This window comes from Ahaetulla prasina, chromosome 4 (genome assembly GCF_028640845.1).
Source record: "Ahaetulla prasina isolate Xishuangbanna chromosome 4, ASM2864084v1, whole genome shotgun sequence".
Classification (NCBI taxonomy): Eukaryota; Metazoa; Chordata; class Lepidosauria; order Squamata; family Colubridae; genus Ahaetulla; species Ahaetulla prasina.
This window is the reverse complement of record NC_080542.1, coordinates 8,168,686-8,192,196: the sequence shown is the minus strand read 5'-3', so window position 1 is coordinate 8,192,196 and position 23,511 is coordinate 8,168,686. Positions and strand designations below refer to the sequence as shown.

General features: G+C 39.9%; 2 protein-coding genes across 2 annotated transcripts; both read right to left on the bottom strand.

Annotated features, from left to right (window-relative positions):
• On the bottom strand, window positions 1–5,926 carry LOC131197025 (vomeronasal type-2 receptor 26-like). The gene is made up of 4 exons (XM_058180607.1): window positions 5,126–5,926; window positions 3,440–3,667; window positions 1,010–1,136; window positions 1–899 (listed from the first exon to the last, which is right to left on the bottom strand). Exons 1-4 carry the CDS (start codon window positions 5,924–5,926, stop codon window positions 1–3), a joined length of 2,055 nt encoding a protein of 684 aa, XP_058036590.1.
• An 8,521-nt stretch (window positions 5,927–14,447) lies between these two features.
• LOC131197015 (vomeronasal type-2 receptor 26-like) lies at window positions 14,448–23,280 on the bottom strand. Its single transcript, XM_058180569.1, has 6 exons — window positions 23,084–23,280; window positions 22,129–22,420; window positions 20,862–21,678; window positions 17,391–17,578; window positions 16,438–16,564; window positions 14,448–15,346 (listed from the first exon to the last, which is right to left on the bottom strand). Exons 1-6 carry the CDS (start codon window positions 23,278–23,280, stop codon window positions 14,448–14,450), a joined length of 2,520 nt encoding a protein of 839 aa, XP_058036552.1.
• Between the last annotated feature and the right edge of the window lie 231 nt (window positions 23,281–23,511).

Here is a 23,511-nt window from a genome sequence, read left to right as displayed (position 1 = left end):
TTAGTTCCTCTTTATGAGTTGTTCTCTGTGGTTTAGCTCAGGCCATACAACAATGATGTAGCACTTTGGCAAGAATATGCATCCCAGTAATGCAGCACCGGAGGACAAGATGGAGAAGACCTCCACAGCTACCATGGCTTTGCCTTTTGTGCTCAGATAGGATGGGAAAAAAGAGATCCAAACACTGCAAAAAGCCAACATGCTGAAGGTGATAAACTTGGCTTCATTAAAGCTGTTGGGTAATTTACGGGCAAAGAAAGCCACAATAAAGCTGGCGATGGCCAAGATACCCATGTAGCCCAAGACACAGTAGAAGAAGAATGCTGATCCCTCATTGCATTGTAAAATCATTTCTTGGAGCACTGAGTGCATGTCCAACTGAGGGAATGGGGGAGATGTTGACAACCAAAGTATACAAATCCATACTTGGAAGAGAGAGCAAGAAAGGACAGTCCAAAAAGCCAATCTTCTCCCCACCCATTTCCTCATCTGAGATCCCGGTTTAGTGGCCATGAAAGCCACAACCACAGTGATGGTTTTGGCCAGAACACTAGAAATGGCCACTGAGAAAGTGACACCAAACATTGATTGTCGGAGAAGGCAGTTCCCTTTGGCAGGCTGGCTGAGAAAGAAGAAAGAGGAGAGAAAACAGAGCTGAAGAGAGACAAGCAGGGTGTAGGTTAAGGATCGGTTGTTGGCTTTGACAATGGGAGTATCCCTGTGCTTAATAAAAGTTCCAAGCACCCAAGATGTCAACAAGAAGAAACAAAAAGCTGCTGAGGCTAAACAAATTCCTAAAGTTTCTTCAAAGGTTAGAAACACGACCAGTTTCAGGATACATCCTTTCTTTTCTTTATTTGAATAACAATCTTCTGGACATTCAAAACAATCATCCATATCTGGAAGAAAAGTCAAGGAATTTGTCACCTCGGCATTCCATATTATTGAAACCCACTTTATTAATCTAATGCATCCAAAAGTAGTATATTAAAGTTTGTTAAAACCCTACCATTTTGATTTGAAATCTTCCCTTCTGGGCATGGAACACAGTCATAGCAGCAGAACTGTTCCCCCTCGATCCCTTTCTTCCAGGACCCAGGGAAACAAGGGTCATTGCACCGAGACAATGGAAGACCCTGGTGATAAACATAAAAGGTTTTGAAAAGGAGGTTTTTAAAACAGTTTATGATTTTTCTCCTTAATGGAGTGAAATTATTATTGTCTTCCAAAATGGATGTTGAATTAACTGGGGATTATCATGTACATTAAAAAATGCTGCAATTAAAATGATACACAAAAGGTCCTGTATGAAGGGCAAAGTGAGTAAATCATTGAATGTGTTGACAATGTGATGGAAGAATTGTCATTCTGGTGATTTCTAAGGAAATGCAACCCATATTTGCATTTGGGTGAGAATGCATTTGGGGGAGAATCTAATATTAAAACAAGTCAAATGACAATTCTTCACCATGCAAAGACTTGGTGCTTCCTTTGTTAACCAAAAAAAAAAAAAAGTGTATCAAAGAGAGAGAGAGAGAGAAAGAAAGAAAAAAAAATAACAAGGTGTTGAAATAAATCAGCATTCAACACTGATCAACTTTTAAAGCAAAATAATAATAATAAATAAAATGAAAAGTGAAAGTTAAGATCTCAAGCATGCTTAAGAAAATGAAACTGCTGACAGGAAGATGTATACGCCCAGTGACATTTTTGATTACTTCCAGATTTCTTTCAGACTCCCTGTCAGCCTGCCCCAGATCAGTGTTTGAGAAAATAAAAACCCAACTTCATCATGTTGAAGAATTTGGTAATTTATATCATACAAGTCTGGATGCGGTGGAAGCAAAGCTGGAACTGGAAGTAAATCAAAACCCCAGAGTCATATTCTCTCCTGAACCCTCCCCCTACTAGAGGTCATACAGTAATAGTCCAATGTCTTCTTTCTCCTCAGCCACGTGTAGTTTCACTTCCGATATTCTCCCTCTGTCAATCTTCTGAATGGAATGTGGAATCAGCACCTGCCATTTCATTCACGCGCCAACACAATTCAAACCTCTGGTTTTGAAAATGGCATTTCCCCTCTCTCCCAAATACAATGTCAGCCAACGCTGGGAACAGTGAAAACCTCCCCCCCTTCTCCATAAAGCATGTAAGACAATCAGTAGAGCAAACTTTTAACAAGGTAATAAAATAGTCAGATATTCTAGTAGGAGAAATACACTAAATTAAAGCGGAGGCTGACACTCCCCTTCCTAACTGGGGCCACAGTTGTCCAAAAGTCATCATTACTAAGTACTCCCATTCACAGGGAGCAGCACTGCCAGAAAACCAGATTTGGCAGTAAAATCAGCAAATTGATGTCAGAGAAAAGAAAAGCAACAGCCATTTTGGCAAGGAGTCTCCCATCAAATGTGGATATTTGATCTAGGACAAGATATTTTTTTAATTTTTGGGATGATTCAGGATAGATGTGATGCTGTGGCAAACTTTCTACAAGTGGATTACAATACTATTTTGTTAAAAGAGACTTTTAAAATTTTGTTTTGTTTTATTATTATTATTATTATTCCTATTAACTATTTTGTCACTAATATAATATATAGAAGAAAGGTCGATAACTTGCAAACAGATGTATAAGTTTAAAAATTGTGGGGTGGGGGCTGTTTCTCAAAGGGTGGGAATAAATGATGTTGTTGTTGTTAGTTGTGAAGTCGTGTCCGACCCATCGCGATCCCATGGATAATGTTCCTCTAGGCCTTCCTGTCCTCTACCATCCTCTGGAGTCCATTTAAGCTCATGCCTACTGCTTCAGTGACTCCATCCAGCCACCTCATTCTCTCTCGTCCCCTTCTTCTTTTGCCCTCAATCTTTCCCAGCATTAGGCTCTTCTCCAGTAAGTCCTTCCTTCTCATTAGGTGGCCAAAGTATTTGAGTTCCATCTTCAGGATCTGGCATTCTAAAGAGCAGTCAGGGTTGAACTCCTCTAGGACTGACTTGTTTGTTCGCCTTGCAGTCCAAGGGACTCGCAGGAGTCTTCTCCAGCACCAGAGTTCAAAGGCCTCGATTCTTTGGCGCTCAGCCTTTCTTATAGTCCAACTTTCACAGCCATACATTGCAACTGGGAAAACCATAGCCTTGACTATACGCACTTTTGTTGGCAGGGTGATGTCTCTGCTTTTTAGTACGTTGTCTAGTTTTGCCATAGCTTTCCTCCCCAGGAATGATGTAGTAATGTATTAATCAGGAGGAAAATATATGTGTATATGTGTTGGGTTTTTTTTGATGCACCTTTTTCTTTTTTAATATTTTGGTTGTTTTGTGTTGTTTTTTCTTGTTCGGCCTTTTTTTTCTGCCCTCAGATTTTAAGTTTGCCTTGAATAAAATAAATGGATGCCAAAAAAAAAAAAAAAAAAGCATGGTCGATTAAATGCCTCCATACCTGGTTAAAAGTTGGGTGCCAGACAATCACATCATCATCAATGAATAATTCCTTCCCTTTTGTAGCACTGGGATCCATCTTTCCCACTCTAATTCTCTGAAAGGATCTGTTTGAAAAGGTGATCAAGTTGATGATGTCGAATCCACCAGTTGCTTCTCCTTTCTCATTCAGGAACACTCTCTCCCCAGCTGAATTGTTGAAAGAAATGCCTTGAAGAAATGGATGGAGCTACTTGAAAGGGAATGAAAGACAGAAGAAGTTGAAAGCATGATGATAGAGAGGAGACCACCATATTCAAGTTTCATTCACTCATTTTTTCCATTCCTATAATAATTGCTAAATATGTACCCTTTTAAATTTGATATTTGATATTGCATGCAGATGTAAATACGAATTCTATTATTCATTTGGCATTATTAAGGAAAGATAAAAAAACAACAATGAACCAAACCAAAATGAATATTGAAATTATACCAATTCCTATGATTTAGGTCCACTAATTAAATAAGTTGGACAAGAGAGTTGGACCATAAGGAAGGCTGAGTGCCAAAAAAATTGAGACCTTTGAACTATTGTGCTGGAGAAGACTCCTGGGAGTCCCTTGGACTGCAAGGCGATCCAACCGGTTAGTCCTAGAGGAAATCATCCCTGACTGCTCTTTAGAAGGCCAAATCCTAAAGATGAAACTCAAATACTTTGGCCACCTAATGAAAAGGAAGGACTCCCTGGAGAAGAGCCTAATGCTGGGAACGATTGAGGGCAAAAGAGGACGACAGAGAATGAGGTGGCTGGATGGAGTCACTGAAGTAAGCTTAAATGGAGCTTACTTCAGGGGATGGTAGAGGACAGGAAGGCCTGGAGGAACGTTGTACATGGGCTCGTGATGAGTCAGACATGACTTTGCGACTAACAACAACAATTAAATAAGTAATTATATCTAGAGCATATCAACCTTTCCTCATTTGTATGAAGTTTTTTGATAATCTAAAATCCCTTAGTCAGAACTAAGTCAAAATCTGAGATTCAAGTACTCTTCAATAGATAAATGAGAGATAGTGATCACTGCAAACATAGGAGTTGTTCATACTATGTATGCCACATATAAGAAGGACCACCACTTCATTCCTCTAAATATCTGATAGAGATAGAAGACTCAGCTTGGAACATATTAAAATTTCATGAGCCACACAGAAGTATCTTTAAAAATTTATTACTTTTGGAACAGACAATGAAAATTATCATTCTTATTGGGCAAACTAAGATGATTCCCTAAACAATTCCTACAGAGACCTAACCCATGATTTATATAGTACCTTCTCAACGATCAGAATAACAGAAACCTGTTTGTCTGTATTTCTTCTATAAGATAAGAATAACAGAGTTGGAAGGGACTTCAGAAGTCTTCTAGTTCAACTCCTTGCTTAAGGACGAGACCCTATACTATTTCTGACAAATGGTTGTGCAAGCTCGTCATAAAAATCTTCAGTGATGAAACGGAATACAAGGTGTTCAACAAATTAATTTTTCTCACTGACAGGAAATCTCTCCTTATTTCTAGATTCTTTTTCATACTTAACTTGATTCCACGTGCAGAAAATATTAAGACTTTCCACAATCATTTCAAAACACATTTCTATACAAAGCTACTCATTGAAATAAAAGAAGGGCCCAATGCAGAGAGAATACCTGCCAAGCTGGGAGATCTAGCTGGCCAGTTTGTTTACCCATCATACTTTTTTTTCTATTGAAATGTAATGTGTACAGAGCCTGCAAAGCATGAGCCACAGCATAAACCGCATTGTAGATACTGTAGCTTTGACCAGTCATTTCCATTTCAAACACAGGCCCAGGAAGATCTTCTAGTTTCATCTGCCCAGTACATTTCCTACTATATATTTCTTTCAACTCTGATTTTGGAAATGAACACTCAAATGATTGTTCCCAAACATCATGCAAAAAACCATCACTGGAGATTGAAATAGGATTTACGGTCAGAAGAAATTCCTTGAAACCTGCAACATCTGTTGAATGGACATTAAAGGAAATAGCCCCATGGAACATCTGGAGATCCCAACGGATTTGAAATCCTGATAGTACAAAATCAATCTGTGCAGTCATGATCCACACCTTTCCAAATAAGGCAGTTTCCTTGCTTTCAGGATCTACTATAAAAATGGCTATCCTTAGCCACATTATTGTCAAGGATTCTCCATAGACAAGAAATGTGTTTGCTTTGCTGTTCATCATATTGAGGGCAATAATTTGAATTGTTTGAAAAGATTTTTGACAATATTCCAAGTGGACTAGTTGTGGAAGCCTTTGTATGAATGATGAACATATTCCATTCTGTGAAAGTAAGGGCTGCATTTTCTGTAAGAAATTTTCTCCACTGTTGTTATCAACAGCAAAAATCCCAATCCATGTCCAGTTGAAATGATGAAGCAACTGGATAATCCCAATGTACTGATGGTCCTCTTTGGGGACCATGAAATAAACTGAAGAGAGCTTACTAGTCTGGAATTCCTCTTGGGCCAATGAGCCATATGTCAGCTAGAAGAAAAATGGAGTAGGATTCTTTTCAATTATTAAATCAAATATAACTTTTAGTGTAGTTTTTTTTTTATAAAATATATTCAAGGAATATTTTTTTCCTAGAAATCTTTTAAATATAAACATAGTAAGGAATTTTTTGGCATTCCCTTCAAATACATAGAAGAGATCAATTGTTTTAATAGGGGCAAGGAGTACTACATAAAAATATTCCCACAGCTATGGAATGTCTCTGAATACTCACTTCCAGAAATTTGTATTGTAGTTTCAAAGAGTGCTAAGTAGTAGATTTTAAGCCATGCAGAACATATTCACACACACCTAGGCCTAATATTTCATGCTTATTAATTGTTCCATCACAACCACAACAATATATAGAATTTTTCTAATTAACCCTATCAAAGCTTACTTGTGGAATCTTGAAGAATCCTATGAGTTCAGCTACATAAGATGATGTATCAAAATCCAATCCTCCAACGATAGCCATAAGATTCTTCTGGCTGTCACTTTTGTAGTTAGGGACAAATTCCTGGGATTTGAAAAGCAGGTCCATGGTGGTGCGATAGGTCATCCTTGGATTGTAGTAACTGTCATAGATGTGGAACCCAAGAGTGATGTTAGGTAAGATCTGGGAGTTCTCATTGATCTCCTTCACAGCAAAGGCCAAGGCAAGGATGTGCTGGTAGAACTTCATTATTACGCTGCAAATGATTTAAATACCCCAGTTGAAAAAGGAAGTTGACAATTGAAAAAGGAAGCAAAAAAGGCCCTAAGAGTTGTAAACCTAATTTTACGCAGCTTCTTTTCTAAAAACTCTACACTACTAACTAGAGCATACAAAATATTTGCCAGACCTATTCTTGAATACAGCTCATCCGTCTGGAACCCATACCACATCTCTGACATAAATACAATAGAACGAGTCCAGAAATATTTTACTAGAAGAGTTCTTCACTCCTCAGAAAACAACAAAATACCTTATACCAAAAGACTTGAAATCCTGGGATTAAAAAATTTACAACTCCGTCGACTTCAACATGACCTGTGTTTAACACACAAAATCATCTATTGCAATATCCTTCCTATAAAAGACTACTTCAGCTTCAATTGCAATATTACAAAAGCAAAAAATAGATTCAAGCTAAATGTCAACCACTTCAAACTTGATTGCAGAAAATATGACTTCTGTAACAGAGTTGTTAATGCTTGGAACTCATTACCTGACTCCATGGTCTCTACTCAAAATCCCAAAATCTTCAACCAAAAACTGTCTACTATTGACCTCACCCCATTCCTAAGGGGGCGTGCATAAGAGCACAAAAGTGCCTACCGTTCCTGTCCTATTGTTCCCTTCATTATATCAAATTAATATATAATAATATAATATAATATATAATACAATATAACAACAGAGTTGGAAGGGACCTTGGAGGCCTTCTAGTCCAACCCCCGCCCAGGCAGGAAACCCTACACCATCTCAGTCAGATGGTTATCCAACATTTTCTTAAAAATTTCCAGTGTTGGAGCATTCACAACTTCTGCAGGCAAGTCGTTCCACTTATTAATTGTTCTGTCAGGAAATTTCTCCTTAGTTCTAAGTTGCTTCTTTCTTTGATCAGTTTCCACCCATTGCTTCTTGTTCTACCCTCTGGAGAACAGCCCGACTCCCTCTTCTTTGTGGCAACCCCTGAGATATTGGAACACAGCTATCATGTCTCCCCTAGTCTTTCTTTTTATTAAACTAGACATACCCTGTTCCTGCAACCGTTCTTCATATGTTTTAGCCTCCAGTCCCCTAATCATCTTTGTTGCTCTTCTCTGCACTCTTTCTAGAGTCTCAACATCTTTTTTACATCGTGGCGACCAAAACTGGATACAATATTCCAAGTGTGGCCTTACCAAGGCATTATAAAGTGGCACTAACACTTCATGTGATCTTGATTCTATCCCTCTGTTTATGCAGCCCAGAACTGTGTTGGCTTTTTTAGCAGCTGCTGCACACTGCTGGCTCATATCTAAATGGTTATCCACTAGGACTCCAAGATCCCTCTCACAGGTACTACTATTGAGGTACTAATATAGTGGATGCATATTTTTTTTTACATATATATATATATATATATATATATATATATATATATATATATATATATATATATATATATATATATATATATATATATATATATTCTCCAAGTTATGTTGTTTTATCTATGATAATTGTTTGTGTATACTGTTGTGACAAAAAGAAGTAAAAAAAAAAATTCTCACCAGGTAGCATCATTTCTGTATGAATAACAAACATTTCTTTCTCTGATAGTAATAGAAAGATAATTGTCTTTCTACAATTCTTAATAATTTCTAAAGGGGGGTCCTTGGTGGTCTTGGAACTTGGCTGTTTTCTTACAGATGTTTCTTTACCCAAAGTAGGTAACATCATCACTGCCTGGCACTGAGGATGTTACCTAGTTTGGATAATGAAATGTCTGGAAGAAAAGAACCAATCTCCGAGAGCACCAAGGATCCTTCATTTCAACCCTGAGCTACAAATATTCTCCTTTATTGGTAATTTCTACAGAGTTCAAATTTACTTTTTACGCAGTATTTCCATGACTTTCAGCTAATATATATTGGAACCAATATGAGCAGTGACTTTTTCAATTCACTATATTTATTTTCTATGAGATTTTCAGAAAATCTTTAAAATTATGTAAAAAAAGATTATTTCTTCTGCCACAACCAGATGCCATTGAAAGACCCAGAAATCACTGATTACATTAAAAGAACTCTACATTTATGCACAAATATAAGTTTGTTTGTTTTTTGGAGATCTGGCTAAGATTAGATAGCAAAGAAAATTCTTACATTGGCATGTCATAAGGTGTCATAGCGGAGTTTTCATAAAATTTACTTTCAAAAAAGTGGTAAACAAGGTGAGACATCATCCCACCAATGATGAAGTCTCCAGGCTGGTACCATTCATGTGGAACAAGGAAAGCATCACTTGCAGGGCAGCTCAAAGTACCTACTTTATGCACCAAAAACATCAGGAGAAACATCTTGACGCTTTTGTTATTGTGAAAATGTTTTGTCTTTCATCCTACCCACAAGGAAGGACATATAATCCAAGACTTCATCTAAAGATTGATCTAAGGTTTATATTTGAGGATGCATCTAATGAGAACATCTATCATTTTCTGTTTGAAGATCCATGAGAGTACACATTTTTATCTTGAATATCATTAAGGATTTGAACAGATACTCTGGCAGAAGAGAACAGAGAGTGGATACTTGAAGCAATGAATCTGAGGGAGACATTATTACTCCTTGTACCAAACCCCTTGTGATTCAAGTTACTTTAGAGACAAACAGAAACCTTACATTATTGTTGAATTAAAATATCCTTTTGTGCAGCCTGTGATGTTTTGGTCTAGCTGAGAAAACACAGTGATTCCTCTAGGAGATAATTATTTTGTTTTGATGAGATGATAATTGGCTAATGGTTCAACTATTTGTTAAAATGAACAAATGCCCAAAAAAGTTTCATAAGGCAGATTTGCAATATAATGTATGTTTGATTTCAATTGGAGAAATAAAAATAGTGCTTTTTTTCTTCAAGGTACCATATTTTAATTTCCACCAATTTTTCACAAAGTAGAATATGAACAGATTCTATAACAATAACATCAAAATATCAATTTTTTCCTCTTTAACCCTTTTACAAATTATTTATGGAATCTTGAAGAAACCTACGATTTCAGCAATACAAGAATGATGTAACAAAACCAGTCAGAGGTGGGATTCAGCCATTTTGGACCTGTTCGGGCAAACCTGTTGTTAAATTTTTGCAGAGTTCAGAGAACCGGCTAATCGTACCACTGGCTGGCCCGCCCATCCCAGTAACTCCTTATCACATCTTGCCTGCCTTGGCCGCGCCATAGCAGCTGCTGCTCTCTGGCTCCCTTGCTTACTCACTAGCTTGCTTGCCTTGACCACATGGCCCCTGTAGCCCAGCCCACTTCACCCTGGCCTCCCACGAACTGAGGTGGCAGAAACTGCAGACCATTCATGCCAGTAAAGAGGTGGCTGGGGCAGCGGGCCAATGTCTCAGGGCGGAGTAGTGCACCAAGAAAGGCCAGAACTAGTGTACCGTGTGTGACATCAAGATGGCCATGCTCACTCAGTCACATAACACCTCCCCAGTCACGCCCACCAAGTCATTAGGAACAAGCGGTTGTTAAATTAGTTGAATCCCACCACTAAAACCAGTGTTCCAATGATGGCCATGAGATTCTTCTGGCTATCACGTTTGTATTTTGAGACAAATTCCTGGGATTTGAAAAGCAGGTCCAGGGTGGTGTGATAGGTCATCCTTGGGTTGTTGTAACTGTCATAGATGTGGATGATCCCAATTAAATTTTTGGATCAAGAATTAAAGCAAATACAGAAGTTGCTGGAGGTGTATTGTAATGGTGGTAAGAGAGCAAGAATAAGTAAAGCATTATGGTATGAGCCTGTTCTGTCTCCTTCCCAACTTCAGACCCACGAGCTGGCCTTCAGCCAGTGGATTCACGGCTCTTATCAGTCCTGGCAGAGAAATCGCAGCTGCCTGCCAAAGTTCAAACAAATGACTCATGTAGCAAGACTTTCAGCTCTTTTTGAAACAGATCAGCTAAACTTTGCTTCCCATGGAGTGAGAGCAGTCCCAAAGCTCCTTATATATCCTGTGGGGTGGGGCTCCTGCCCCACCCTTCCTTTTGATGATGCCGCCTCTCTAATCTTCTGAAGCGCGGGTCAAGCCAAGCTTGATTATTATTATCAGCTGGGTCTGAAGGCGTAGCCTGGGGAAGGGAGGAACCAGGGGATGATGGCCTCATTATGTCCTCCGACTGGTCTGGTTTTTGCTCCTGGAGCCGAGCCAAAGGAATCGGTGCTCCCGAGGTAAGCCTTACCAGCCCTTCCCCCTCACTCTCTGAGTCACTGTCGGGCATGGGGCCAGGTTCAAGGGCTGGAGTCACAACAGAACCCTTAAAAAAAAGTAGGCTGGATCTTCCAAATGTTAGAAATTATTGGGTGGCTAATTGGGTGGTCCCATATATTATAGCATTAACTAGAGATTTAATATGGATGTAGAGTTGAAAGAATTAAGAGAAATAGGTGATCCAATAGAAACATATTGGTTTAAAAAGGATATTTAAAAAATTGCTAAGAGGATCCGAAGTTCCTTTTTCAAAAATTTGACAGAACTATGGAATAAATGGAGATACCATTTAATTCCAGCAGCAACACCAATGGTGGAAATGGAGAAATTCCCTAAGATTTAATTGAAAGATTGGATTAGTGGATTAAAAGATAATCAGATATATAAATGGGAAGACTGGAAGAACAAGAAAAAGAATATAACACAACTAAAGAATGTTTTATCAGATATTAAATTAAATTGGTTGAATTTAATACAATTAGAGAAATGGATAAAAATGGAAGAAAGATTTGAGCAGAAAGACAGACAGTTCACAAAATTTGAAATGGTTATAAAAGAATGTGAGGTGAATGAAGAATACATAGGTAAAGGAAGAATTGGGAAAATATATAAAATATTAACTGAATTAGAAAAAAGGTTTAAAATTAATTTGGGAATCAGATTTAGGAGAAATAAATGATAAGGATTAAAACAATATTTGGAATAGAAGAATATATACTCTAAGAATATGTCAGTTAGAGTTAAGGAAAATGGTTATAAAGTGATATGAAGGTGGGACCTAACACCACGTAAATTAAATCAAATAGATGTTAAATATACAAATATTTGTTGGAGGTGTGAGAAAGAGTGCATGTGCACCTCCTGCCAGCCACCTGATCTTCAGCTCTCTGCCATGTATGCATGGGGGGCAGGGCGCATGCGTGGGGAGTGCTTGCATTGCCTTTTGGGGGTTCGCGCCCATGCACCCTCCCTGTTATGTCTGTAGGCTCTGACAAAGTCCTTGCGGTTACGACCTGATTAAGCCTTAACAACAGCCAGGCGGTCCCTGATTGGTTTAGATAAAACCTGGATAAAAAGTGGGAGTTTTAGAGCCCTGTCATTGGAGAAGCTTCTGAGGCAGCGAGTATTTAAGGGCTGTCAACGGAGTCTTTGGTTGTTACTGTTCCTCACGATACTTATGTTAGCCTCGGCAGAGTTGAATAAAGGTTGTGTTCATTACAACCTCTGTGTGGACTCATTCTGTACCCACTAACAACAAACATAATACTCCCCACACCCCATTTTGGGCCTGGAAGGCCTGCACCAACTGGAAGCCAAAACGGGGCATGGGGAGCCTCATGCGGTTACTGCATGCCCCATTTTGGCTTCCAGATTGGTGCAGGAGGCTTTCCAGGCCCAAAACGGAATGCACAGGGGGCAGGTGTGCGGCACAGGCACAGGGGGCACCCGCATTGCATTTTGGGGGTTTGGGCATGCGCACCTGCATTTATGCGTGTGCTTCGAGCACTTGGCACCAAAAAGGTTAAGCACCACTGGTATGTTGAATCTATAACCTCTATAACTGTCTGGTTCAGTTCTGCAACCCAACAAGAAACACACAGACTTCAGAGGATAATTCGAACTGCAGAAAAAACAATTGCTACCAACCTGCCTTCTATTGAGGACTTGTATACTGCATGAGTCAAAAAGAGGTCTGTGAAAATATCTACAGACCCCTCACATCCTGGACATAAACTGTTTCAACTCCTGCCCTCAAAACGACGCTATAGAGCACCGCACACCAGAACAACTAGACACAAGAACAGTTTTTTCCCAAAGGCCATCACTCTGCTAAACAAATAATCCCCTCAACACTGTCAAACTATTTACTAAATCTGCACTACTATTAATCTTCTCATCGTTCCCATCACCCATCTCTTTCCACTTATGACTGTATGACTGTAACTTTGTTGCTGGCGATCCTTATGATTTATATTGATATATTGACCATCATTTGTGTTGTAAATGTTGTACCTTGATGAACGTATCTTTTCTTTTATGTACCCTGAGAACATATGCAACAAGACAAATTCCTTGTGTGTCCAATCACACTTGGCTAATAAAGAATTCTATTCTATTCTATTCTATTCTATTCTATTCTATTCTATTCTATTCTATTCTATTCTATTCTATTCTATTCTATTCTATTCATTCAGTGCAATGTTGCACGGTCAACCACTGCTTCTGGTTGTCAAACGCCCTGCTGATGGTTTCCATTGCTCTTCAGTAAACAAATGTGGGAGTGGAGATTAATGTCAGGCACAAGAAAAAAACAAGTCCAGACATGAAGGTTCAAGTAAATTGATTTATTGCTTAAAACCTTTATTTATTGCAGAAAAAAATCTACTCAACCAATGGCCATCATATGGTTAGAAATAAATAATGTTTAATGGAATTCAAGCGGGGATTGCACTTGTGGCTAAGAAAAGTCTCTAAAAGGATCCCTTTTTCATTCTTTCCTCTGGCTCTACCAGTCTTCTCTTACACAAATAACATCACTCTTTATTATAGTTATTGGGCAGCATAAGGTAAAGGTAAAGGTTCCCCTCGCACATACATGCTAGTCGTTGCCTGACTCTAGGGGGCGGTGCTCATCTCCGTTTCAAAGCCGAAGAGCCAGCACTGTCCGAAGACGTCTTCGTGGTCATGTGGCCGGCATGACTCAATGCCAAAGGCACACGGAACGCTGTTACCTTCCCACCAGAGGTGGTCCCTATTTTTTCTACTTGCATTTATACATGCTTTTGAAACTGCTAGGTTGGCAGAAGCTGGGACAAATAATGGGAGCTCACCCCGTTACACAGCAGCACTAGGGATTCGAACCCGCTGAGCTGCTGACCTTTCGATCGACAAGCATGGGCAGTATACCCTTTGAATAAAGAATGAGGCCGAAACAAGAATATTTTTACGATTTGAGAATCAGTTACAGTGGACCTAGATTTATAGATTAAAAATGAATGGTAATGATCTAACATAACATTTAAAAAAAAAAACCAAGGTGAAATTTATAGCATTCAGAAACCATGATACTGGGTTAAATTCATGTCTATGAAATTATATTCAGATTTTTACTATATTTACATAGTAGTTTATAAATAGAAGGTATAAATATCACAAAAGCAGCATGTCAAATATTGGACATGCTTTGAGTCAATACCTGAAAAGTCCCAAAGCACATGACAAACCAATTTTCTCAAAGTCTTTTGAAATAAAGTGTTGAAAAGGACACAAGGTAATTTCCAAGCGTCTTCAAAAATATTGAAAATAAAGCACAACCTAGTATTTTGGAATGGGCAGCTATAATACACCTTGCTACAGGCAGTAATCCTCCACAAAGCCTCTATTGGCAGAAATAAAGTTTCTACATCTGTTTTTTAGAGAGAACATGGTCTCCTTTATTGTCAGCAATTTTTCCTAGCAAAAAGATCATACACAGTACTAATTCCTCTTTATGAGTTGCTCTCTGCGGTTGAGGTCAGGCCGCAAAACAATGATGTAGCACTTTGGGAGGAATATGCATCCCAGTAATGCAGCACTGGAGGCCAAGATGGAGAAGACCTCCACAGCTACCATGGCTTTTCCTTTTGTGCTCAGATAGGCTGGAAAGAAGGAGAGCCACACACTGCAAAAGGCCAACATGCTGAAGGTGATGAACTTGGCTTCATTAAAGCTGTTGGGTAATTTACGGGCAAGAAAAGCCACCATTAAGCTGGCAATGGCCAAGATACCCATGTAGCCCAAGATACAGTAGAAGAATGAAGTTGATCCCTCATTGCATTGTAAAATCATTTCTTGGCGCTCTGAATGCATGTCCAACTCAGGGAATGGGGGATATGTGAACAACCAAAGAATACAAATCCATACTTGGATTAGAGAGCAAGAAAGAACAGTCCAAAAAGCTAATTTTTTTCCAACCCATTTCCTCATGTGAGATCCTGGTTTAGTGGCCATGAAAGCAATAACTACAGTGATGGTTTTTGCAAGAACACTAGAAATGGCCATAGAGAAAGTGACACCAAACATTGATTGTCGGAGAAGGCAGGTCACTTTGCCAGGTTGGCTGAGGAAGAAGAAAGAGGAGAGAAAACAGAGCTGAAGAGAGACAAGCAGGGTGTAGGTGAGGAACCTGTTGTTGGCTTTGACAATGGGAGTATCCCTGTGCTTAATAAAAGTTCCAAGTACCCAAGATGTTAAGAAGAATAAACAAAGAGCTGCAGATATTAAACCAATTCCTAAAGTTTCTTCGAAAGTTAGGAAGACCATCGGTTTCAGGATACATCCTTTCTTTTCCTTATTTGGATAATGATCTTCTGAACATTCAAAACAGTCATCCATATCTGAAAGGAAAATCCACACTGTGTAACAGACATTAATACAATCAGATTGGTCCAGGGGTATTTCACGAGAAGAGTACTCCAGTCCCCTTCTCACAATAGAATACCTTATGCCACCAGACTTGAAATTTTGGGCCTGGACAACCTAGAACTATGCCACCTATGGTCTGACCTAAGTACAACATCCTACCTGTCAATGACTACTTCACCTTCAACTGCAATAATACAGAGGCAAACAATAGATACAAACTCATAGTAAACCGCTCCAAATTTGCAGGAAATACAACTTCAGCAACAAAGTGGTCAATGCATGGAATGCAGTACCTGACTCTGTTGTTACATCCTTAAACCCCCATAACTTTAACCTTAAACTGTCTACCATGGACCTCACCCAGTGGCAGGATTCAAATAATTTAACAACTGGTTCTCTGCCCTAATTACCAGCTGGGTAGGCGTGGCTCGGTGGTCATGTGACCATGTAGGCGTGGCCAACTCAACATCATGTCGATGGGCTCTTCGCCTTAGCTGTTACAATGTAATAAGGGTTAAAGCAGAGAGGCAGTTTCTGTAAGCAGGGCAATAAAGATTAGGCTAGAACCAACACCAGAACATTTCCTTCCTGCCTTCCTTACAGGATTAGCCCTGTAAAGTGGGGAGAAAAAAACCAAAATAAGATTTCTTCCAACAATCAGTTCTCCGAACTGCTTAGAAAGTTAACAACCGGTTCTCCCGAATAGGTGCGAACTGGCTGAATCCCACCACTGACTTCACCTAACTGCTAACAGACTTCCTAAGCAGTCTGTAAGGGGGTATGCATAAGCACACCAGCATGCCTACCATCCCTGTCCTATTGGTTCATACTCATTTCTTATGTTTATAGTTACACCTATTTATACGTATATTTATATGTTATGCTTATACTTTTTTTTCTCATACATCCTTGACAAATAAACAAAATAAAAATAAAATAAATAAAATAAAATCAAGCACATTTTTTTTCTCTAGACTTTCCATATTATTGAAAATCACCTTATTCATTTTATGCACCAAATCTTGCTTAAGGATAATGAAAAATGGTAGAATTTCTACCCTACCATTTTGATTTGAAATCTTTCCTTCTGGGCATGGAACACAGTCATAGCAGCAGAACTGATCCTTCTCAATCCCTTTCTTCCAGGATCCAGGGAAACAAGGGTCATTGCACCGAGACAGTGGAAGATCCTGAGGATAATCATAAAAGGTTTTGAAAAGTGAGATATTTAAAACAGTTTGTAATCTTTCCCCTTTATGGAGGTGTATTATTTTTGAGTTCCCGAAACAATGTGGAATTTATCAGCTTCATCAACAACTTTAAAAGATATAGAAATCATAATGCGTCATAAAAAAGGTCCTGTTTGAAGGACAATGGTGAGTAAATATAATATTAAATATTAAACCAATAGATTTAAACTTAATGTTAACCGCTTCAATCTAGATTGCAGAAAATATGACTTCTGTAACAGAGTTATCAGTGCTTGGAACACATTACCTGACTCTGTGGTCTCTTCCCATAATCCCAAAAGCTTTAACCAAAAACTTTCTACTATTGACCTCACCCCATGCCTAAGAGGACTATAAGGGGCGTGCATAAGAGCACAAAAGTGCCTACCGTTCCTGTCCTATTGTTTCCTTTCTTTATATATATATGCTTATACTTCCTTATATTTCCTCGTATATATGTTTATATATTATACAATCATTTTGTGTGATGCTTGTGTATATTGTTGTGACAAAAATAAATAAATAAAAATAAATAAATAATTGCACCTGCTGACAATGTCATGGAAACATGGCCACTCTTCTGATTTCAAATTGAAATACAAACCAAGTAGCCAAACATGGCTTTTGTATTGTATTATAACTTCGTCAAATGGGTGAGTGCTTCACCATCAATAACATTTGAAAAGAATGTGCCACTGTTTATTTTACAAAATCCGATTTCTAAACAGACTGCATTCAATATGGGATAATAATAGATAAAGGCATGGTTGATTCACTTATTCGATACCTGGTTAAAAGCTGGATTCCAGACCATCACATCTTCATCGATGAATAGTTCCTCCCCTTTTGGAGCCTGTAGATCCAGCTTTCCAGCTCTAACTCTCTGAAAGGATCTGTTTGGAAAAGTGATCAAGTTGGTGATGTCAAATCCACCTGTTGCTTCTCCTTTCTCGTTCAGGAACACTCTCTCCCCAGCTGAATTGTTAAAGGAAATACCTTGAAGAAATGAATGGAGCTACTTGAAAGGGAATGAAAGAGAAAGGGAGTTGAAAGCAATATAGCAGAGAACAACATATTCACATTTCATCCACTCATTCCTTCCATTCCAATACCTATTATTAAATATCTATACTTAGAAATTTGATAATCATTATTGCATGGAAACCTACACGCCCAGTCTATTATTTGTTTGATATTATTTTAAGGAAAGATAAGGATTAACTGAAGCAGGATGAAAACAGGTTTTTGGATTTGTGTGACTTTGTTCAATTACTTAAAGAACTAATTTAAGATACAGGTAGTCCTTGACTTACGATCACAATGAAGCCAAAATTTATGTTGCTAAAGTGAGAAAATTGTTAGGTGAGTTTTGCCCCATTTACGATTTTTCTTGCCATATTTGTTAAGTGAATCACTGCCATTGTTAAGTTCGTTACACTGTTGTTAAATGAATCTGGCTTTCCCATTAATTTTGCTTGTCAGAAGGTCACAAATGACCCCAGGACACTGCAACTGTCATAAATATGACTCGGTTGCCAAGCATCCGAATTTTGATCACACATCCATGAGGATGTTGCAGCAGTCATAATGGTGAAAAATGGTCATTAGTCAATCTTCTCAGTGCTGTTTTGACTTCAAACGGTCAGTAAGTGACCTGTTGTAAGTCGAGGACTATCTGTAGTTAATATCTAATCTTTCCTCATTGGTGCAAAGCTATTTGAGAGTCTGAGGTCTGACTAACTTCCTTTAACCAGATTTTATAATCTGAAGCTCAAGCTTTCTTTGATAGATAAATGTAAAGTAGAGACCAGGAGTGAAATGCTACCGGTTCAGACCAGTTCGGCTGAACCGGTAGCAGTGGAGGCACATGGTTCAGAGAACTGGTAGCGGCGGCAGTGAGAGACTCCGCCCACACTCCCAGACATCATTACTTCCTGGTTTTGCGCAGGCTTTGCGCATACACAGAGGGTCCATGCATGTGCACAAAGTATGTGCTCAAGCGTGGAGCATGCACTTCCGAGCTGGTAGGGAAGGTAAGTAGATTTCACCCCTGGTAGAGACTATTCCGGTATGGGGGAGGGGCAGATTTGCAAACAGCGGGTGCTCAATCTGTAAGTGCGCGGCCGATGCTTACAGGCGATCGCGCCTCGAGTCTGACTTTTCCCGTTCCCCGGATGGCCAAGACCCTCAGAGCCCGGGCCTTCGGCTGATGTTGTGTAATGCACGGTCCATGGCCAATAAGGCCCCCCTAATTCACGATCTTATTCAGGGGGGTGCCGCGGACTTTATAGGCATTACGGAGACCTGGTTGGGCGCAGAAGGGGGCGTGCCCCTGGTACAGATGTGCCCGCCAGGTTTCCGTGCATTCCATCAGCCGTGGGCCCAGGGTAGGGGTGGGGGGGTGGCGGTTGTGATTAGAGAGAGTCTGGAGCCGAGGGAGACCACTGTACCTCAGATTGCCGGGTGTGAATCCCTCTTTGTGAAGTGGGGCCATAGATGTCAGATGGGCTTGCTGGTCGCGTACCTGGCTCCTTGCTGCGTGACAGCTGCCCTGCCCGAGCTCCTGGAGGTGCTTGCCGGAGTGGCAGTTGAGACCCCCAGACTTTTAGTCATGGGGATTTTAACTGCCATCTTCCGGCTCGTCATCGACACCAGCGCGGGAGTTCATGGCTTCCATGACGGCCTTGGACCTGACCCAAGTAGTTGATGGCCCTACTCACATTGGGGGAGGCACTCTGGACCTGATTTTTCTCTCTGGTCAGTGGTTGAGAGATCTGGACTTAAAGGAAATAGTCATTGAACCTTTGTCATGGTCAGATCACTCTCTTCGCCTGGACTTTCTGACCGCCATTCACCACCGCAGGGGAGGCGGACCCGATCGTTGGTTCGTCCCAGGCGCCTGATGGACCCGGATGGGTTCGGACGGAGCTTGGGCCATTCCTGAGGTCTGGCTCACGGCTCGGCTGAGGAACTTGTTGCGGCCTGGGAGCGGGCGGGGGCCTTAGACCGTGTCGTGCCTCTGCGGCCTCTGACCCGGCGCAGGGCCCAACCGGCTCCTTGGTTCTCCGAGGAGCTGAGGGGATGAGCGCGGAGAAGGCGCCTAGAGAGTTCCTGGAGGTCTAGCCGTTCGAGGCTGATCGGACACTAGTGAAGTCCTATACTAGGACTTACCTAGTGGCATTGAGGAAGCGGCGTAGCTCGCCTCCTCCCTCATTGCATCGGCAGATAACCGCCCAGCCGCCCTGTTTGGTGACTCGCTCCCTCCTACATCAGGGGCGGGATGACCCATTGCAGGGACATGCTGAGGAGTTTAACGGTTATCTATCGATAAAATCGTTCAGCTTGGGATGGTTTGGACCAAGATTGCGGTGATGCGGGTGAGATGCTCGAGGGTGGTCTTGGCGACATTGTTTGGGATGAGTTTGACCCTGTGGCTCCCGAGGACATGGACAGGTTGTTGGGTAGGTTGAATGCCACCACGTGTTTACTGGACCCGTGCCCCTCCTGGCTGGTGCTGGCCACTCAGGAGGTGACACGAGGCTGGCTCAGGCGATTCGATCGCTTCTTTGGTGGAGGTGTCTTCCGGCCGCCTTGAAAGAGGCGGTGGTGAGGCCCTCCTTAAGAAGCCTTCCTGACCCGGCTGTTTTAGGTAATTATCGTCCGGTCTCAACCTTCTGCGAAGGTTGTAGAAATATGGTGGCATATCAGTTTCCCTTGCACCTGGATGAAACTGTCTATCTAGACCCGTTCAGTCGGTTTCCGACCCGGTTACAGCACGGAGACGGCTTTGGTCGCGTTGGTGGATGATCTCTGGAGGGCCAGGGATAGGGGTTGTTCCTCTGCCCTGGTCCTATTAGACCACACAATATAACAGCGTTCAAAGGACCTTGGAGATCTTTTAGTACAACACCCTACTCAAGGAGTAGGGTGTTGTACTACTCCAACGTTTCTGATAAATGGCTGCCCAATCTGTTCATACAAATCTCCAGCTACGGAGCACCGAGGTCTTTTGCCAGGAAGTTCTTACTCTAATTAGTTGTTCTCACTGTCAATACATTTTTCCTTATTTCTACAATTTTTTTTTATCATAACGACAATAAGTTCCAGAATTATAAATTAATATGCAAAAAATATTAAGATCTTCAACAATGGGTTCAAATGACAATTCTACAGCAAAGTGCTCACTGAAATAAGAGAAGAGTCCAATTCAAAGAGAATACCTGCCAAGCCTGCAGATTTGGAAGATCAGTCTTTTTACCCATCATAGTTTTCTTCCTATTGAAACCCAACATGTGTAGAGCCTGCAAAGCATGAGCCACAGCATAAACAGCATTGTAGACACTGTAGCTGTGCCCAGTCATTTCCATTTCAAATATAGATGCAGGAAGATCCTCCAGCTTCATCTCTCCAGTGCACTGAGTATTGTCCATTCCTTGTAATTCTAGTTTTGGAAATGAACAATCAAATGATTGTTCCCAAACATTCTGCCTAAACCCATCTCTGTAGTCTGAAAGAGGATTGATGGTCTGAAGAAATTCCTTGAAACCTGCAATTGCTGCTGCATGAACAGTGAAGGAAATAGCCCCATGGAACATCTTGAGATCCCATGTGATTTGAATGCCTGATAATACCAAATCAATCTGTGCAGTCATGATCCACACCTTTCTTAATATTGCAATTTCCTTGCTCTCAGGATCTGCAAGAAATGTAACAAATCTTAGCCATATAATTGTCCAGGATTCTCCATAGACAAGAAATGCATTGGATTTGTTGTTCAACATATTAATGGAAATAATGGAGATGGTTTGATAAATTTCTGGGAATCTTTCCAAGTGGAGCTGTCGAGGAAGTCTTTCTATGAACGATGAGCAGATTCCATTCTCTGACAGTAAGGGCTGCATTTTCTGTAAGAAATTTTCTCCTTTGTTGTTATCAACAGAAAATATCCCAATGCACGTCCACCTGAAATGATGAAGCAGTTGGACAATCCCAATGTACTGATAGTCCTCTTTTGGAACCATGAAATAAACTGAAGAGAGTTTACTAGTCTCTCGGGCTAATGAGCCATATGTCAGCTAAAAAGAAGGCCAGCAGTATTCTGTTGAGTTCTTAGATAAAATGTAATTTTCCTACTTTGTTTTCATATAAATATATATCCAAGGAACATTTCCCCCTAGCATTCTTTAAAGAATATAAAACAAATATCTTGGAACCATTTCAAACTTAGGTACTAGAAAAATTGTTTTAGATTAGAATAACAGACTTGGAAGGGATCTTGGAGGACTTCTGCTCCAACCAGCTTTTAATAGAAGCCATTCAAATCTTTCCTCAGCTATGATATTCAAAGCCTTGATACTCATTACCTGTAGCTAACATTGTCATTTCAGAAAAAAAATACTAAGCAGTAGACCTTAAGCCATGCAGAACATCTTAACAGAAACCTGAGCCTAATCTTTGATGCCCATTAATTATTCCATGCCAACAATAAGATTAAGAATTTTCTTCTCAATCCCTTCAGAACTTACTTGTGGAATCTTGAAGAATCCGATAATTTCAGCTATATAGGATGATGTGACAAAATCCAATCCTCCAATGATCGCCATGAGATTCTTCTGGCTGTCACATTTGTAGTTAGGGACAAAATCCTGGGATTTGAAAAGAAGGTCCAGGGTGGTGCGATAGGTCATCCTTGAATGACAGTAACTGTCATAGATGCGGAATCCAAGAGTGACATTGGGCAAGATCTGGGAGTCCTCATTGATCTCCTTCACAGCAAAAGCCAAGGCAAGGATGTGCTGGTAGAATTTGATTATTACACTGCAAATGATTTAAATACCCCAGTTGAAAAAGGTTGAAAATTGACCATTCTCATAAGGTGGCATCTTTTCTATATGAATAACAAACATTTATTTCTTCAATGAAGGAAGCAAGAAAATAGGTCTTCTAAAATGCTGAACCTTGTACTAATATGTTTTCTAAAATATTGAATAATTTGAATGTTTTCTAAAATATTGAATAATTTGAACAAAGTTCTAATTTGCTTTCTCTACAATATTTGCACGATTTGCAACAAATATCTCCTACAAGAAATAAAAATAGTGCTTTTTTCGTGGAGCCCCATTTAGTTACTAACATTTTCTTTTTTCATAAAATGGAATATGAACAATTGCGGCACGTGTCAGTCATTTATTGTATGTATGTTTTGTTAAGATTGGCAATAGATATTTTTTTTAAAAAAAATATGTTACTTTAAGCTTATTAATTATTCTTGAAAAGATCATTTGCACCAAAGTTTTATACCTTGTACGATAAACGCCTTACCATGAAGTAAAGAAAATTGTTTATTCTGCCACAACTAGAAACAACTGAAAGACTGAGGCAGATTAAATTAGATATAAAGCCTACATTTATATTGAAAAGCTTTTACTCTTGTAAGCAATTTTGGGGAAACTGATTAAGATTAGGGGGGAAAAATCTTACTTTGGTGTGTCATAAGATGTTACACGAGGATATTCCTTAAAATTAATTTTATGAAGGCTGTAAAAGATGTGGGACATCATCCCACCAACGATGAGGTCCCCAGGTTGATACCACTCCTGTGGAACAAGGAAAGCATCACTTGCAGGGCAGCTCAGAGTCACTATTTTCTTCACCAGAAAAACTACAAGGAGCAACATCTTCACTCTTAAAAATGCCTGTGTCTTTCATCCAATCCTACAATAAAGGTTGCATTATTCCAATAGCTAATCCAGTGATTAATTCAAGGTTTATATCTGAGAGTGAGTCTAATCAGAAAATCCACCATTGGGTATTTGGAGATCCATGAGAATGCAACTTCAGGTCTTGAGTATCAGCAGGGTTTGAACAGATACTCTGGCAGAGGAAAATAGTGGGAGGAAACTTGTAGC

Coding starts and splice junctions, on each gene's coding strand:
- LOC131197025 (XM_058180607.1), bottom strand. CDS start 5,926: ATGGTCCCCAAAGAGGACCATCAGTACATTGGGATTATCCAGTTGCTT. Junction 3,668..5,125: donor TAGATCTCCCAGCTTGGCAG/GTATTCTCTCTG, acceptor CCTTTCAAGTAG/CTCCATCCATTTCTTCAAGG. Junction 900..1,009: donor GAAGATTTCAAATCAAAATG/GTAGGGTTTTAA, acceptor CTTTTCTTCCAG/ATATGGATGATTGTTTTGAA.
- LOC131197015 (XM_058180569.1), bottom strand. CDS start 23,280: ATGTTGCTCCTTGTAGTTTTTCTGGTGAAGAAAATAGTGACTCTGAGC. Junction 17,579..20,861: donor TAGGAAGAAAACTATGATGG/GTAAAAAGACTG, acceptor TTAACAATTCAG/CTGGGGAGAGAGTGTTCCTG. Junction 15,347..16,437: donor AAAGATTTCAAATCAAAATG/GTAGGGTAGAAA, acceptor TTTTCCTTTCAG/ATATGGATGACTGTTTTGAA.